Below are 20,138 nucleotides of genomic sequence, written 5' to 3' on the forward strand. Positions count from 1 at the left end.
TTCATTCGGAATTGTCTTGTTTTTGTTTATTTGATTAGTCTAGAGATTTTCAGAAATGTCGGACGTTGTGGAGAAAACTTTTGCTGCTTTGCCCAAAATCTTTAGCGAAACACTTTTGTTGGGTCAGAATTCAGGTTTAGATAAGCAGAAACTTTCGCCTGGATTGGGTCCATGTTATCAAAATTTTGTTCGCATGCTCCATAAATGCAGAACAAAAAACGTAAATTTTATTTTATTTATTATTTACAGTTTACAGTCGGTGTATAAAATATAGACTTAAGTGAAATAATACCTTTTATTGAGGTTGAGGTTATTATTACTTGACTTTTTATGAGCAACTCTGAGGGTGTTTCTAGAAAGGCAGAGGACACTTACCCTATCGGTGCACATGGTTCATGCTTTCAGTTTTTTTTTTTTTTAATTTGTAGAGTCAGATTGATTGATTGATTGTTGGGGCTTAACGCCCGAGCAGTAATATTTCAGCTATATTCAGGCGATGAACATGAAAGGGATGATAAAATTAACATGAAATGATGATGATCTGAACTCTGGGATGGGACACAAGGATAATAGGGTTGACAAATTTTGATTGCCACTAGAAAAAGGGAGGGATGGGTAGGGTCAGGCAATTTAGCCTCCTGTGACGGAGCTCAAAGGTTCTTACTCCTATCGAATACCACAGCAGGGTTCTTTTAGCAAGGAACTTGGCGTCTTTCCCAACAATGCCAGGAGTACCCCATTCCACCACCTGGGGTACATAACCCAGGCTAGGTTTCTGAGCACTATTTAGTTGCCTTTTAAGACAAGCTTAGCGCTGCGGCCTATTCTTTTGACACCCGGACCTGCACGGGGCTAGTAGAGTCAGAGCTCATTTACTTTTGTTACTTTGTATGTATTATTTTGGTTATTTTATTTTCTTTGTTGTATGTATCTGTTTTCTATGTCTGGTCTTTGTCCCTGGATTACATTTCTTTTGATTTTCACTCTTTCATGACTTGGAATGAACTGAAACAGGGTTTTGCATACCATATCTATTCCATAATTAATTAACATTTTGGTAAAGTAATATTTGGATATGTGAAAAGTTGATGTTTGTATGGGTACTGGACTACTGGTTAAACATTTTGTTCCAGCAATCATACCTTATTTTCATACACCATTGATTGGATGAGTCTGTAATCAAATATACCAGTTAATTATTCATACCATATTCCCACTGATATGCTAACTATTAAAAGTCCTTTTGTATTTGCTTTGTAACCTCCTTGTCCTTAGTTGGATGTTTAAGGTACATGTAATAAAACCATAATAAAAAAAGAACATATGACTATCTTTTAAAGTACACTGTTAAGTGAGATATAAGATGGTCAAGAGTGGTTCTCCCTAACCAGTATATACTATCCGATTGCCATTCCAGAGTGAATTCTATTTTCAGAAAAAATATGTACGTTTACTGTAAATACAAGTAAGCCAATTTTGGGAACACATATGTAATTAAAAAAACACACTTGTTAATAAGATAAATAATAATATCCCCCAAAATAACAAACAATCCGGATACGGATAAAAGAATTGGGATTTAGCTTCCTCATATTAAATACCCATGATATCAAACAAAATATATCAAATATAAAACAAAGAATACTTGATCAAGATTAATCAAGGGAACCAAGGTTATAGCGGTATGGGTACTGGACTACTGGATAAACATTTTGTTCCAGCTATCATACCTTATTTTCTTACACCAATGATTGGATCAGTCTAATCAAACATACCAGTTAATTATTCATATCATATTCCCATTGATATGCTAACTATTAAACTTATTCAAGCTATTCAAAATCAATATAGCTGCTTAAGAGAAAATAATAAACTCTGCTTTTATAAAAGTTTATACAAATCAAATTGCAGACCTGCTTACATCAATGTATGCAAATTTAATCTGACAGATCCACAATTTGTAAATTTAGGGTTAGTGCTCACTCTCTTGCAATTGAGAGGGGATGCTATGAAAATTTCCCCAAAAGTAACCGTATTTGCACTTCATGCAAAACTTCAGAAATTGAAGATGAAGTGCATTTTTTCCTACACTGTCCAGCCTGTAAAGTACCCAGACAAGTTCTCATCAACAAGATAAAAAAAAACAAAGACAAATGTTTCTTTTCAATAACAGAAAAGAATATATCTTTAATATTAAACAGTAACTGTTTGATTATTCTAATAGCCATAATTGAATGTCAATGTGTTTGAACGAATAAATATTTGTATTTGTAAAATCTGGTAGATATATCAAGGATAACACTTGTAGATTATTTCAGTTATTTTGTAGAATCCTGTAGGTTAGTTCAAAATCTGTTGCAGTGATTTAAATTCCTCTCTAGATAGAAATCAGCTATACATTACAATGTTGTGTTCTATTTATATTATGATCTTATGGAGATTGACTATAAGTTTGAATAGATGGGGAACTTATTAAATCTACAAATTTTACTATCTTACACTATTCAATCTTAAAAGACTCTTTCCGAAAGATCAAAATGTTTAAAATATTGTTATGAATCACTCTGTGTATTTTTCTAGGAAGAAAATCTATTTTGTAAAGCTCAGATCACAGATGTTAAGGAACAGTTAGAAAATCCTGCCAAATTCAAGGTCTGAATTTGTATTATATAATACAAAATTTTCACTTAGTAACTTGCTGATGTTTTTCCATCAACTTTCAGTCTAATGACATTTTGTTGTAAATTTTATAATCCTTTTTTTATGTGTCATGTACATGTATTACGTAAATGTGTAAAACAGTCTGATGTCTGTTGCACCTCGATGGTCACTTCATAGCATGCTTGCCCCAAGTGTGTAAGATAATTGGTGCAATTCCTGGCTAAGTCCATCAAAGACATAAAATTGGTAGTTCTTACTTCTACTAAAAGCATATGTAATTTATGTATGATAGAGGAAGGACCAGTTGGCTTGGGTCCTTTACATTTGCATGGCTACTTGCAGATAGTTGCTTCTGTGAGATAGAACATTAAAATTTTGACTCGGAGTAGGATTACAATGTAGGGTCTGTTGAACTGATTTCTCTTCTAGAAATGCATATGATGTCATCTGTAGAACGTGAAACTACAATCAGTCATCTGTGTTATAATTAACATTTATTTAAATACAATGTTTGATTTTATATATACTGGAAAAAATACAGTTCAACAATAAATATTTCCAAAGAATTGAATATATTCACTTACAGAATAGCAGTTTAGCACAATGTTGTAACTTGAGCGTCAAGTAAGTAGATATCATTTGTTTTTCTAGATATATCTTATTTGTACCAGTTGTTTAAAATGTCATATTCAATATTTGCAGGATAGAGAAAAGGATTTACTTTTCGTGTGTGTGTACTGCCATATGCTTGGTTATGATGTTGGGTTTGCCAAAATGACTGCTTTAATGTTACTTGGTGGAGCACGAGATCCATATGACATGAAATTTGGTGGGGCTGTCACTCATTTTTTTTTTTAATCTTTTCTGTTATTATTCTAATTTCCTGTCATCTAGTCCTATTTGATTAAGTTTTCAAACTTATGGCTGTTTAACAAACGTATTAGTTGCCTGTCTGTCTGTCTGTCCATATATCACAGGATAAACTCCAAAAAAAATTTAAAGGTATTTTATTTATTTTTTGGCACAATGATTGTTTTTATGGAAGGATTCTGAAGCATTCCTAATTTTCCATCATTTTCCAAATATTTATTTTAGGTTTTGGTTATGGAACATTTACACATGATACAAAGAGTGGTCATATCATGTGCTTTACCATAGCTGTTCATTTTATTTCTGATATTGAAGTACAAAGCTCTGCTTATTATCATTTAAAAGTGTGCTTCTGTCTGGTTTTCATTAAATTAAAATATGTTATTTCTTCTATCCAGGATGTCAGACTGCAAATTTGTTATTTGAAAGAGAAGATGAAGTTTCGCTCCTTGCTGTGTCATCTATGGTAAAGGTATGGAACTAAAATTAAAACTTTCACATTGTTCCACTGCATGCAGTGATTTAAAGGGAAAGACCACCTTTGTAATAAGTCAGGCTCTTGTTATAAATCATACCCACATGAGCAAAAATAAATAACCTTAAATGCAAAATGCACTTTTATAAAATGCTCAAGGCTATGCAAAGTTTGAAATCTTTGAAATATAAGTGGATAGTCATCTTGCAGAGCTGTCCTTTCTGAAGGAAGATCATAAGCAGACTATTGATTTTAACCGATAGCTTTGGATTGTCTCGTGACGTCACTAAGTCGGTTTGGTACTGATACAAGTACTGCAAATAATATGTAAACAAAGAATATTCCATAAATATTTCTTTAATCCTGTTTATCTAATCACCAAAACATGTTCTCTTGTCAAGCTTCTGATTGCACGAATGATAAAAGAGAATACTAGTATTCTAAAAGTATTTAATCGGCAACACAAACATTCTTTGGAAGTAGATTTTTCTATGGTATACTAGTCTTCTGGCAGCAAATCCTGTTGTTCGTCAAAGTTGTCTGATATTTGCTTACATGTTATGCCTCAATCTCTTCTTTTGTTTATTTTGGGTTGAAATTATAGGGGAAAAGTCCCAAATTTGCGATTTCTTCGGACATCGTAATCAATTACTTATTTACTTTCACTTTACAAAGTGACTTCGTTATGTCACAGTTCAACCGATCATGGTGGTGCCCATAGACGCGGGAAATTCAAATTATTTAATTTTAAATCACGATTAATTAGTTTAGAAAAGAAAATAATTTTGTTTCAATTTAATTTTCATGAACATTTAAAAAACTAGTTTCGATATTTATGACTTGCACAATAACATGGTCTTCTCCTTTAATGTAATAATTAGTAGGTCTGGTAATAATAAGATATGGAATTGTCAAAGAATTGAGGAAAGTGGACTTAATCATGAAGATTTAAGCACAGGAATTGAATTTAATAGATATTTCCACTTACAGTTCAATTTAGCAAGTACTGAAAAATTCCACTCGCTTAATTTTTAGTTCCCACAAATATTTCTTTACTACACCTTTAAAATTTGCAGAATCCCACAAACAAATTTTAGTAAGTGGAAATAATCTCTTCTTGAAAAATTGAGTTTTAACTGGCATTTTGCAAGTGTTTCCCTTAAGATTTTATTGCTGAACCAGTAGAAGCTTCTGAATTCAACTAAAATTCATAGAAATATAGGGAGTTTAAGATAGAATCTAGTGGAGTTTAAATGTCTTAAAATATGTACATGTTAATCATATTCTGTAAACCATGAAATTTTTGTACCAGTTTTGTTTCGCCTATTTTGAGCCAAGATCCATAAGACAAAAAGTGAACTGTCACGATTATTTTCTTGGAAGAACGTTATAATACCATTTGATGAACGGTCAAAAATTTAAAACTGCTCAAAGCAGGTTGATAGCCGAAACAATGGGAAAAAGATGGTATATAATCATTGTTCTAGTTGAAAGGCATTTGCACTACGTGTAAAATGCATATATATAATTATCTATTCATGGTATGATAACATTTCAAGCAATTGATTACCTGTTTATAGATATGAGGCCAAAAAACAATAACATGTTTATTTCTTGTTACCCTACCTGCCCAATTTTTTTTTGCCTACCCTAAACATTTTATGGCCATTTTGGCTCAAGCACTATTAAAGTCTAGATAGTTTCCCCATTAACTCAATATAAAATGTATTTGAAAAATGAAATAAATTCCCTTCTTACCTACCCTATTTTTTTTCTTGCTGGTAGCAGGACTTATTTTTCATTTTCAGTTTACATTTATGTTGCTGGAGTATATAGGGCAACTATTTCGCTGTACCTGTGAATGTTTTTTTTTTGTGGCCAGCTGCAGCCTGTCCTATGGTGTGAGGGTTCCCACGTCATCCATTGAAGACCCATGGGTAGCCTTGAGCTGACATTTTTCAGAAAAAAATCTTGAATGGGCATTGCTTGTCTAATTTCAGAATTTAAAGAGCTCCAATCTGCTTGAAGTATACAATGTAATGGAACTGGTGGCACACTTTATACAACCTGGTATCATTCAAGTTGTTCTGCCATTTATTCAGGATGGACCCCTAAAGCATCCAAGGTAAGATGACCTCCTAGGTATTTTACATCTGATATAAAAAAAAAGATACAGAAGTCAAAATTTGGATTTAGGAGATTCATCATACATGTACTTGTTGATTTATAATTACATTAACAATTTATGTGAACTTAACAAAGACATTTCATGTCATAATTGAAAATTTTAATTAGAATAGTCGTTTTTCATATTTATGGAATACAAGCCACTTTAGCAAGTTTTTCAAAGGGACTTAAACCCCCAACACCTGACCACCTGATTGGCGGTCTCATATGGGAAAGGATAAACAGTAAAAAATTTTCTTGGAAACTTGGAAACTATTTTCACTTTAGTAAGTACTTGAATGGTTTAAAACGTGGCTCTAATAAATTGAATATTTAAATTTGAAGTCTACTGCCCTCCAATGCTCCAATTTGACTGTAAACTAGTCTGTTGGGTGACAGATTTATGGAAAGTTACTCCCCCTTTCCTTAAATCTTAAAAAATGAAGCCAAAGTCAGGAATATGAAAAAGGACTATTCTATTACCTTGCACATAGAACATAACACACTTTGCTGGTTATACTAAATGTAGATAGCCAAAATGTCTTTTTTACCGCCCTCAAAAAGGTGTAAAACCTGTTTAGAACAAAATATTCATATTACATATAATTCAGTGGTGTTATAGTGTAATTATTCTTTCTGAAGTTGATTTCATTCTAATGATATAGCAAATTAATAATGGAAAAGATTAAAGTCATAACTAGATTTTAAAATATAAAGCAATGCAGGTAGTCTGGTGTTTAAATAATTGATGTTTTTACTACAGACAAGTTTATCTTATAAATGTTTAATATCATAACTTGAGACATGTTTTACCATTTTTCAGGCCATTGGTTAGAGCTAAGGCAGTTATGTGTTTATACCAGTATTATCTTAAACTTCCAGAGTTATTCCAGTATGCAACTGATTCTTTTTACAAGAGTTTGTCTGATCCAGATCCTAGTGTCATGGCTGCCGCTTGTCAAATAATATACCAACTTGTTAAAGTAAGTACATTTAATACAGATGGTTTAACACAGTTCTTTAAACCACAAAAAGTGCTTGGATTGCCAATACAAATTTGTACCAGCACCACTGATGTTTTTGAACTGAATGACTAACTACACTTACAGCTGAGAATGTTACATATGAAGTAAATAAAAAAGATAAAAATCAGTAATTTTTATGAATGATTTTGGTTTATTAGTCAATAAAAAAATATATATGTCTGTTTACAGTTTCCCAACCAAATAAATTTTCCCCTGACTCTTAAACATTTATCAGCAAACTGAAAGTAAAAAAATAAAAATTGATGATTTCTGTTTAAAAATGAAAGTACAATGCAGCTAAGTCATTCTTGCATTTGTGTTAAGTAGGTGTTTTGTCATGTGTATACAGTGTTACTACCCAGTAGTAAACAAAAAGTCAGCATTGCACAGGAAATGAGGTAAATATTGTCACATGGACAGCAAGTCTGTTATTACAGCGTGTTGTTATAGACTTATAATAAACATGTAAATGGAAACATCACCATGGAAAAGTAGACCTTGAAATTTAACTCCAAGACTAACAATTTGGTTGAAGTAAAGATTAAATCAGTGCTGAAAAAAAAATGATAATGCTGGCCTGCCGACCCTGTTTTTGTTTTAGTTTAGAATGTAATGTAAACAGACATATTTTTTATGTCCCTAGAATAAAGTTATGATGAATTTATTGATAAAGAAATATCAGATATTTTGAATTTGATTGTGACTTTATTATTATTTTTTTTTATGTTTTATAATATTACTGACAATTAATGCACAGATCTAGGGAGCATGTATAACTGATTATGGTAGTATGCTATATATGTTGAATTACATTGCTACCAAAGGCAAATTTGTTTTATGCAAAAGATTTTATTACATAAGTTGTGTTAAAGTGTAAACACAAACTAGAAAAAAAACGTAAAAAAATTAAAATGTGATGAAAAAAAAATTGTTTAAATAACTTATATTAGTTATTTGACTACTGTATATAAAGGATGTTGTGTTTTAAAGAAAAACTGTTTGTACACAGTTGTTTCTGATATTGGTTTTATTTTTTGTTTTTGTTCAAGTGCTATTTTCATGTCTTATTCCTTTGTTATTTTAGGTAAACGATGGAAAACATTCAGGATTAGTTCCAGTAATGGTAAACATATTACGTCAGGTTATAGAGAGAAGATTACCCAATTCTTATGAATATCATGGTATACCATCTCCATGGTTACAAATCAGGATACTCAAAATATTAGCATTACTTGGAGCAGGTAACCAGAGGTGGGTGATGTTGGAAATTCCATTGATAAGTGTTTCTTTTTGTACATTTAAAAGTCAAATCACTTCTATTTTATCTAGGAATCTGAAGCCATTTTGTACTGATTTTAAAGCAAGCTGTTCAAGACACATAATAACAAATAAGAAACATGGTAAATTCATTTCTTATCTAGTCTTTATTTGCTGTACAAATATTATTCTAATCTGTTGATTAATTACTTCAACATAATAATGTTATGAAATACACATATAAATTCCTATAAATTTTATTTGGGGAGAAATTTAAAGTTCCAAATATCTGTAACTAACTCACTATAATATGTGTGTCTCTAAATCAGTTCTGGTGGAGTTGTGTGGACGGATAATAGAGATAAATAATAATACTCAAAAGTTTACAAAATAAAAATGAGTTTCTACATTATAAAACCTTAAGCAAAGGACATACTATACACTTCCATGATATCTGTCTACCCTGTTGGACCTTAGAATTTGGCCGGTACATTAAGGTGTTTGGTTTACACATACACTTAAACTGCATTTCCTACCCATTCAATTACCACATCACATATCTTCAATCATTTTCGACAATGTACTTATATTGTTTTTATCCTTTTATATTAACAGTTTTGTGCGTGTGTACATTTTTAGAATAAAATTTTAAAATGCATTTCCCCTAAAGAGCCCTAGTCATTAAACCAGAAAAAAAATTAATAGGCATGACTCAGTAAATAATGAAATTTATTTCGCACCATATAATCTGTCAAAGCTGTGTGAAAAAAATAAGTAATGAAATAAATTATATTTAATTCCAAGAGATAAATAAAAAATGAACAATAAATACAAATATTCTTATGGTGAAAGTAAAAAAAAAACACCATTCTTAGATTTTCATAACATCTTTTATTTCATTCAGCTAAAATTGTGTGTGAAAACGAAACAAAAAGCAAAAAAAAAATGAACCGGATATGCAATTGCAATTTGTTTACATTATATCTATTGTGACAGCAATGATTAATTTATGCATACCAGAAAAAAGTAGTTCTGCCGATCATTGATCATGTGAGTGGGAGGAGCCAGAAACTTAGCTGAAGTAGCTATATTTCTGTATTTCTAGACAAAGCTTCCTTATATATCCCGTTTTACAGTTGGTGTTTGAGAGGACTGGTCTGAAGGGAAAGATGTCATATGGTTTGTGTATTAGTTTTATATTGAATTTCTACGTTTTTAAACATGTTTGAAATGCTCCTCACTTATCTGTTCTGGTATTAAACTTCCTTTGTATATTTTGTAATTAAAACACGTGCATTATAAACAAAATAAGTTATGAAAATCTTTTTATTTTTATGTCGTATACACTGTAATATTTGTAATCCTTATATCAACACAAATGTCACTTCAAACCACTTGAAACATGGAAAATACGGTCATGTTCAGAATTTTCTAATTTTTAGCAATCTGCTATGAGTGTATAGTGACATGTACTACAGTGTATCCAAGCCAACAGTTACTACATACTGCAGCAAAGATGGTTGGTAATTTTCTCAGGTCCAAAGATATTTCATTAAAGTATATTGGTAAGTTTGGTCTACTTCTTTACATTTTGAATCTGGAGTTCTTAAGATGTGTCTGATTTTACTCTTAGGAAATTTTTCTGACATAAAAAATCAGCATCAAGTTTTACTAACATACATGTATTTGAATGATATAATTTTCCAATAAGTCGAGATACCAAAAGTGTTTTCAGTGTCTACATAGCATATAAAATTGAAATGTTATATGCTGTATAAGAATACTCTGCATGTTTCTTCAGACTGTTATTCATGGACCAGGTGCACCGGTAGGGTAAGCGTCCTCATATGAAGTACATGTACATATATGTTTGTTTATGTTTGACAGGCATTAAAGCATTGACAGGATTAGTCCAAGTCAGTCAAGAGTTTGCTCTACAATACCAGATGGTTGTTGTTGAACTTTTAGATCACCCAGATCATACAATACAGAGGAAGGTAAGTCTGTGGTAATTAAATTTTAAGAAGGGTGGCACATGTCAGTAGAAAATTAAGTTTATAGATCTTTTTGAAATGATATCATAAGGTGCCATACCACAAAAGGAAGCCTGGGATAATTTTGATGGTTGTGATTTGAAACGGTTAAGAATTAGGGTCAAAAAGGGGCCGAAACAAGCATTTACAAGATGTCTGTACAATAACTTGATTAATTGGAAATGGGTCCCTTTGAAACTATACCACAAAAAGAAATGCTGGGATTGATATATGGGGTTGTAACATAAACTGTTTAGTAGGAATGTGGGCAAAAAGGGGCACAAAGCACTCAGTTTCATGATATCTGGTCAATAACTTGACTAAATGTGAATGGATCTCTTTGAATTGTACCACAAGGTGTCATACCAGTAAAGGAAAGGTGGGATTGATTTTGGGGGTCACACTTGGACAGCATTTTATTATTAGTTTCTATATGTTGATTGGCTATTCAAAACAGATCAATTATATTATTTTTTCTGTATAATATGGGAAGATATCTGGATGTTGAAATAAATTGACAATTATTGTAGTATAATTTGTAATTTTTGATACAGGCCTAGGAAAGTTTGAATTGGGTTGAAACAATAAATGGCACCTTATTAGAGTCATGGTCATTGGAAGGTGAAACGTGAGGGTATAAGTTTGTGTTTTTTTTGTAGACTGTAATACTTCTGTACAGTATGACAAATTCTGTAAATGTCCAAGCTGTATGTGATAAACTTCTACAACATCTAATTAGTTCTAATGATAGCTTCTATAGACAGGACTTGATACATAAATCTCTAAAGATTGTTCAAAAGTATCCTTTCAATACTGGTTATATTTTTTATGTACAATGTGATGTAAGTGTAAATATTCATTTGAATATAAGATGTAGAATTCCAATATCAATGATTATTGAATATATTATTAAGTGAAATACACTGTATCTCTTATAATCTATAAATGTATGTAACTATTTTGAAAAATAAAGAAATTAATGAGACATTTGTGCAGTGCTACTTATGAGATTGATTTCAGGCCATTCAAAGTGAATTACTTGGTTCTTAGCCATTCTCTTTTTTGAACCTCATTACCTATTTTTATTGTTCTTTTATTGACATGAGAACCAATTTTCTTTGAATGGTCTAAGATTGTCTCTATCAATACAATCACAAAACTATGAGATAAATGGAAACATTTATTAAAGTATTTTATTGTTTTTTATTGAAAATGTGCATGACTAAAGTCCTATTCTCCTTGACTTGTTCAGATTCTTTAAGGCAGAAATATGGTGTGCAGAAATATTGTTTAAAATTATATACTTGAGTTCCACAGTGTCAGGTTCGAAAGTTCTTAGTAATGTATTATCAATAATAAAGTTAGGTAAGTTATAATTATGTTGTTAGATTTACTAAAACTTTGAGTATTGACTTGTTTTCAAACAATCTCTTTAAAACCCAATCTTGCATCGCTCTTAGTTTTCTATTTTTAAATAGATTGTTTTTTAACTTTACTTTGAACAGTAATAAAAAAGAGTTCTTCATAGACCTAGAAATAAAATATTTGAATTTGCCTTCACCAGTCATACAGTACCTGAACCGATCCATGCAATGGAAATTGTAATTGGTCATAGATCACAGATTAGTTTCCAGTCAGTCATCGATCTGTCAAATCGATCCATTTAACTGGTGGTCGCATCATGTGACCACATAGCGGTCAATGTATTTTACAGTTTTTGTTGTTTTCTTTATTAATTTTACATATATTTACATAATGTAATAGATATAAACATTCATAAATTTATACTTTTATTTTGCATTTCTTTAGTTTAAAACAGATCTTATGTCATTTTACGTAACAAAAGTGCGATCAGATTGGTCACTGGTCATCGGTCATGGATCCGTCAGTCATCAGTCAGTCAACGGTCATCGATCCGTCAAACCATTGTGCGGATCAGTTCAGGGACTGTACTACCATAATATATAGTCAGACAAACAAATATAAACATTGCTGAATCTACTCCATTTCTTCTTTTGTCAGTTTATAACTCAACAGCTACTCTCAACTCATGTGAACATCTTATTTATAGATTAATGGCATCTTTATGATTTAGGTATTCCAGTGAACACAGAGTTTTGCCAGTGTCTAGTTAAAAAGTCAGTAGAATACCTGTTTAATGCATCATCATCTGCTGACATTATCAGACTGTCAGCATGGGTAAGTCATATTCTGACATTATCAGAGTGTCAGCATGGGTAAGTCATCTTCTGACATTATCAGACTGTCAGCATGGGTAAGTCATATTCTGACATTATCAGACTGTCAGCATGGGTAAGTCATCTTCTGACCTTTTAAGACTGTATGCATGACTAAGTCATATTCCTACATTATCTGTTAGCTTTAATTAGCCAGCAAGAAGTCCTTTGTTTGTTCATTTTTGTGACATTATCAGTTTCTATATTTCTGTTTTAACAAGAGACACAGACCTTTTAGAACTAATTTTTAGGTGTGTTCAATTGTGTTATTTTTATTCCACAGAGGGGAAGGGTTGTGATCATACCAAAGTACTTTAACCCTACCACATTTTTTGCACCTGTCCCAAGTCAGGAATTTCTGTCCTCTGTATGTATTGTTTCATCTTCACTTGCTGTTTACTTTGTTTTATGTTGCTGAAGTATATGGGAGCAACTATTTTGATGCACCTGTGTATAATGTTGTTTTAGGACCAGCTGCATCCTGTCCTGTAGTGTGCGTGTTTCCTTGCCATTCATTGAATACCCATGGGTGACCTTTGAGCTGCCAATGTTCATCTTTGTGGGGGTTTTGTCTGTGGCATATTCACCATATCCATTCTCATATCCATTAATACCAACTTTTATCTAATTTTTAAAAAATAAGAAACTGAACAAATTTTTAGTAGCACTTGTACAAGACAGAGGGCCATATATTGACTCCTTGATTATGTAAAAGTCCTTTTTTATGAAAATTAATTGACAAAACCATTCCTAAATTATTACAATGTTGAATACAATGACAATTTCCTTCCATTGTCTCAAAATCATTGTAGATATTTAATGAGCATTTTGTCTATTTTTTTACAGGTTCTTGGAAAGAATTCTGCTCTGTTAAAAAATATGCCAAAAGATAAATTACTGCTACTATTTACCAAACATTTGTCACGTCCACAAATGGATACTACAACTAAGTTTTGGCTGATAACTTCCTTAATCAAATTGATAAACAGTGATGTTTTAACTGGTGATGTGTATACTGTGCCTGTTGAACAACTTATATTGGGGGAAGGTTGTGTTATCATTAAAGAGGTAATATATAAACAAAACTGACTTTTATAGAGTGAAAATTTTTAATAATATACACACCATGTATTTTAGAATCTTGATTAATAGCTTTGTTGAAACATTTTAATTCAGAACTTATTGTGTTTGTCATTTCAGTCGAAATTAATTTTTGAATTTTGCCACTTTGAGCAAAAATTTGCATCAGCAATATTAAAAAAACACCTGAATGCAAGTTATTTATTATTGCAATTTTAAGTTAGTCTCATTTTTATATGACAGTAAAAATTTCTTTTGGTGGAATAATATTATCACACTGTTGGTGTCGTCATTGTAGTTGGCGTCTGTTAACTTTAGTTTATTTATGAAAACTTGGGTAAAATTTTCCCAATCTACTTGAAATTTTAACTCATTGTTCCTAGGAACATAACAGAGGGCCCTGTAGTTTGAGGTTTTTTGCTCCTCACCTTTAGGAAATAAGGGCAAAAGGGAAAATATGGTGTTATCATTAGATTTGATAGAATAAGCTTATTGTTGATCTGATTTTTATGATTCAGATGTCAATCTGTTCCTATTGAAATTCTGTTTTGATTTGAATTTTACAGGGTAGGCTTATCTTTAACTGTTTTGGAATTAAATGTATTCAAAACTTGGCCTTGCAAAAAAAATCAACCTTGTATTTTTGGTCTGATTTCTGAATTTTTTGTTATTGGATTCCTTATGAAAATCCATGACTGCATTTTTTAGTCAGATTTCAGATATCTCTAACTGTATTTGAGTAAAAAAGGGTCAAACGTGGCACACCCAAAAAAATCAACATTTTTTAGTATTGAGTATTAATTTTGAATACTGATTTTAAAAATCTTTAATTGAATTTCGAATTTTGTGCTATATTGTGTCCAAATCAGTTGTTGTGTCCATAATGAACTATAAGTCCCTGTGCTTAAGTGTGTCAGAAACTTATATTGTGTCCACACCTGCCCCAACTGTTCAGGGTTCCTCCACTGCGGTGGTATGCTGTGCTTCACAAAGCTTTTCATCAGCAAGAACAACATCACAATCATTTCTGAATTTACATTTCCTGAAGCTGAATTATACACATCCATGTTATTGATATAAACGGAAACATCAAAACATTTTACATTGTGTTAGAAGTTCAAGTTGTAGTGACTGTATACTATTTTTGTGATGCTGCCAGCAACTGCTTGTAGAACTTATTTAGCTGAATAGGACTAACTACATTTCAGAAGCTACAAGAACTATTAAGAATAGGCAAACTTTCCAAACAGATACATCCTGAGAAAAAAGAAAAGGTATGCATAATAAAACTTGTTGCTGATTTTATAAAATTCAGCTCATTAAATCTTGTTGAATCAAATCTCTGTTTTCATACTGAGAAGATAGCTTTATTTGTGCGTATAAATTTTCATGGTTTTTGACAAATGTTTTAGTTTGTGTATTTTTATGCTCATTTGTTTTTTAAAGTCATCACAGTTTTAAATTGCAATGTTACTTTTTATTCGAAATATTAATTCTTGATTTGACCAAACCATGAAAACGTCAAGAATGGGTACCTTACAATAATAGATATTATCTTCAAACTTTTTAATGAGTTCTGCATAATGTTTGTTTTTTGAATTTTTTAATTAAAACTGTTGATGGTGTGTATACAAACTGTTGATGGTGAGTATACAAACTGTTGATGGTGAGTATACAAACTGTTGATGGTGAGTATACAAACTGTTGATGGTGCGTATACAAACTGTTGATGGTGAGTATACAAACTGTTGATGGTGTGTATACAAACTGTTGATGGTGGGTATATACAAACTGTTGATGGTGGGTATACAAACTGTTGATGGTGGGTATACAAACTGTTGATGGTGGGTATATACAAACTGTTGATGGTGCGTATGCAAACTGTTGATGGTGGGTATACAAACTGTTGATGATGGGTATACAAACTGTTGATGGTGCGTATACAAACTGTTGATGGTGAGTATACAAACTGTTGATGGTGTGTATACAAACTGTTGATGGTGAGTATACAAACAGGTCTAGTATGTGAAGTAGTTGATAAGTCATTCATTTATCATACTCTGATTATAACACCATCACTTTTGACATTTATGTATGGTGTTTTATAGAGAGATTTTACATTATCTTTCCTGGACAAGCATGTGGCAGATTGTCTACAGAATGGTAGCGGACCATATAAACCTAAACACATGAGGTTTAAACAGACAGAAGTGGAAAAAGGTAAACTGTTCTACAGTTACCAACAAAAAACTAAAAAAGAAATAAGGGGCCTGATACTTTTGACAGATGTTAACTCTCTAGCAATTTGGTGAAAGTTGTAATGGGTGGATCCAGATTACAGGTTGAGGTGTTAATAGAATAAAAGGTCGAGCAAAGTGAGGGTAGAAATTTTTGGGGTAGAATTTTTGAAAAATTCAAGATTTCCTGCAAAAAAAATATATTTATGGGCCATATGGGGGAATGTACGCCATGTCTGCTCCTATGAATTTGTACATGTATTTTGAAAAATGCATAAATGGTTCATACCAGTGCAAACAATAGTTCATGGATTGTATGGTATGAGGCCTTGAGTGTGAAAAACAAACTTTGCTACTATAGAATAAAAGTCTTCTTTCTGATATTCCAAGTACTTTAAGTTTTTCACTTGTGAAATAACTTAAGTGAAATTTTTAGAACTGATAAATACAATGTAGCAAGCTCTTATGGTAAAAATTGGATGTCAAATTATTGACTACTGTTTTACTTTGATTCTTGTGATTGTGTAAAATATGAATTTTCATAGTTAATAATTTTATGATATTTTTGTTAATACTAGATTTAACCGAGTTATTTAAAGGAATTCAGGAACAAGACATGTCAGTTAAGTCCAGTAAATGTGATGAAGTGTCAAGCTCAGGAAGTACATCTTTGTCTAAGAGGTAACTACTTTAACAAGAATTTGTCTGTGTCAGATGTATTTGCTGCTTGTGTATCCCCTTTAATAATATTGGGTAGTTGTGCGAATATTGCAAAATATTGTCTAAAGTAGTATTGATATTGCATGAGCATGCTGGAGCAATATATATTCTGTGATAGATAATATTTCCTAATATTCACGCAACAAACTTTTTATTGCAAAGCATTTGGCACAAACTTATCCAAAATGTTTTTGTATTTGATGAGGTCATGATTTTGAAGTATATAACACTCAGCTCAACATAGGAATATATTACACTCTAACTTTACCTTGCTTTCTATTTTGAAAATTTATTCCCCGTACAATTGAAAGGATGGGTGTGTAAAACACAATCAGTTTGTTGGGAGACATATATGTGATTAAAACAAACTATAATTTCTTTCTTTTTGTGTGTGAGTTTAAAATGAAAGGAGTTTCTTATGTGTCTTTGGAGTTATTTGATTGCATGTTGGTATGTCAACCATGACAAAACAAGATAAGACTATTTCCTGTATGATCTGTCAATAAAAATGCAGCAACAACAACGACAATCACACTCTGTATTTGCCTCACATACACAAATGGTATGTCCTAACATGCACATTTTTAATTTAGTGACTCAGTTTCAAAGTTACCTTCAGTGAGGAGATTATGGGGTAAAGAAGGGAGAATTCAGGATGATAAGGATGATATTATCCTTACTGAGACAGAAAGTCAAGACTCTGAGAAGCAACAGATGATAAATGCTTTGTTCAGTGGTATATCAGCTGGAAAGGTACATGATAACACTACTAACTATAAGGAACATGTTCACGAAAATACTTAAGTATAAGTTTTTGTAAGAATCTGGCAAAATGGGAAAAATCAAAAACATACATGTAAAAAAACAGTTTCAATGAAATTATAACTCAATTTACCAAAATTATATTGAAAATCTTGTGCTATTTCATTGATTCTCTGTTGGTGCAAATAGTCAAATTAAACTTTCTAAATGGTGGGTTTTTTCATACCATGTTTCACTTTTTGTCAATCACAACTTTAAAATTGAATAATGAAAGTTGAAATGCTGCACATTACATTTGATGAGGAAGTTCTTCTTATGTTTCATCAAAACTGTTCAGACTTATAAACGCAATCTAAATATAACCTTTAAGTTATTTTTGCCAGCTTTTCAGAGTTTCTCTGATGAATTGTTTCCCTTTTAGATTAAAACAGTTGAGAAACTTGAGGTTGAGTCAGACCCTTTCTTTACTGATGAGGATAGTTGCAACATAAAAAGTCACCAGTCATCCTCAACAACTGATTCTGGTGGCTGGAGACAACTTCACAAAATGTCATCTGCAGATAAAGACAGTGATTGTACACTATCAACAGATAAATCAGTAGAGGCACTCAAAGACAAAACACCCCAAGGGATTTCCTGTAGTGATTTTGGAAAGATAGAACAAGGAAATGATAGCTTGTATGATGACTTTCTTGAAGAAAACCATAGTAATAAAAGCTGCCCAAACTCATCAGGGAATTCTATTACACAGCTGTTTGATGATACTGTTTCATAGTGTTAAAGAATTTTAAAAATAAAAACTATAGAAAAACTCATCTAAAATTAAATCTAAATCTTAAATTATTTGTTGTAAATGTAACTACCTGGTACTGTAATCGGTATTTGTTTCTTGCCATTAAATGACTGGAGTTAATATAGTATACATTTCCATCATGCTGTCAGATGGGAATCTTATTTAGCACTGAATGCATGGTGATTGTCTATAGTATGAGTGTTGTAATTGTCTTATTGACTATTGATCATACAAATAATAAAACCATGAAACTATCGATATGCAAAAATATTACTGGCCAAAATCTTGCATGCTATTGAAATTAAGATTGATATTTAAAACATTCAGTGTCCTCTTTCACATATCTATCTTTTCTTTAATGCACTACTATAACATGATATGGGACTAGTGTTAACTTACTACAATTCAAGTATATTCCTGGAACAAATCATTTGGTTCTTTCTATCTTGTGGGTCATAAAGCACATAATGAGAATAAGCTGAAAGTGGATACTAATAATAAAAAATGATAAAGGGAATCTTTTCACTGATCAAAAAAGTTGACAACTTTTTGTGTACTGTGAAAGTACTATTGTTCAAGAATCCTCGAACTTGTGTTTCTTCCCTCATCCAGGAAAATTGGTATCCACGAATTAAAGTACTTTCACAGTACCTGTTTGCAACTGTATTCAATGAATTTGAGGGTTACCATTTTAACTGCAAGATCCAATTCAAAAGCATATTTATTCGAGGGACAAAGTGTAAGCAAATGATGAAGTGACAGAAACAACAGAAACCAAACAAAATGGAGAGAAACAAGCACACAAAGCTAATGAGTGGATTAGCAACCATTAAAAAAAAATACGGGAAAAACTGAACAAACTCACTTGGTGATACCCCCTGCTCCCCTCCTCAGTAAACCATGTAGGGTACACCAGAAGTGATTTAAGCATTCTGATGGAAAAACAAAGTAGGTGCACAATGGGATCATGTAATAAAGAATCTATGAAAGTTGCATTAAATTCCAGTCAGCTGTTACAGAGGAGTTGCCGTGTAGAGGAGGGGAAGAATATACAGACATCATGATCACTATATACTTTCTGCTTTTCAAGTGAGGGGGGGTGGGGTATAAAAACACAAAATGGGAACAGGAAACAAGTGTACTAGTCAGTATGAACTTTTGTCGTCCCTATGAGTCTGTCATTGCTTTTCGTCGATCATGATTAAATTTCATCTCAAAACACACTGCGTTGTAAGGAGTCTGGTATTAAAATGCATTCAGCCACAGCCAACTATGGTCCATGGTCAGTTTTTCTTCTTCCCTGAACGTGAGGGCTACACCATATAGTCACCTATAGCCAGATTACATACCATAAAATCGAGGCATTGTTTTGGTACCATTTAGTATTTATTTTGTGCCAAAATTAAATTATATCATTGAGCCAAAAAAGTGAATTTAATATAATATGGTAAAATATTTATATCATTATTACACCTCCACTTGAAATGCGGGATGTATATAGTGGTTATGGTTGTCGTGTTTCTCTTCTGACACCGCTGAACGGAATTCGATGAAACTTTCATGAATTTATCATGATGCTATTGAACAACTCCTATTTTGCTTCTCCATCTGAATGCCTTTTGGGGTTCGAATTCACTGATACAAAACATGGACTTTTATCATTGGTCGACCGGGAGCGTCTTCTAATCCGCAACTCCTCTAAAACCTCTGAATGAAATTTGATACTTTTAAACATTCTTTTTCTTGATTTTTTTCACATTCAGATATGTACCAGACTAAATGTTCATAAATTCCAGTTTTGCTAATTTGAAATGTGACCTGT

General features: G+C 32.0%; 1 protein-coding gene across 1 annotated transcript; it reads left to right on the top strand.

Annotated features, from left to right (window-relative positions):
* Positions 1-16: 16 nt before the first annotated feature.
* Positions 17-18,572, top strand: LOC148629105 (AP-4 complex subunit epsilon-1-like). Its single transcript, XM_088543860.1, has 19 exons — positions 17-220; positions 2,581-2,652; positions 3,364-3,490; positions 3,930-4,003; positions 6,007-6,131; positions 6,996-7,155; positions 8,282-8,448; positions 9,560-9,633; positions 9,897-10,019; positions 10,342-10,451; positions 11,147-11,286; positions 11,740-11,852; positions 12,583-12,686; positions 13,571-13,792; positions 15,013-15,078; positions 15,913-16,024; positions 16,620-16,722; positions 17,355-17,514; positions 17,945-18,572. Exons 1-19 carry the CDS (start codon positions 56-58, stop codon positions 18,296-18,298), a joined length of 2,571 nt encoding a protein of 856 aa, XP_088399986.1. The 5' UTR covers positions 17-55; the 3' UTR covers positions 18,299-18,572.
* Positions 18,573-20,138: the final 1,566 nt, after the last annotated feature.

This window comes from Perna viridis, chromosome 1 (assembly GCF_037379345.1).
Source record: "Perna viridis isolate PV_CMFRI_1.1 ecotype Kerala chromosome 1, ASM3737934v1, whole genome shotgun sequence".
Lineage (NCBI taxonomy): Eukaryota > Metazoa > Mollusca > Bivalvia > Mytilida > Mytilidae > Perna > Perna viridis.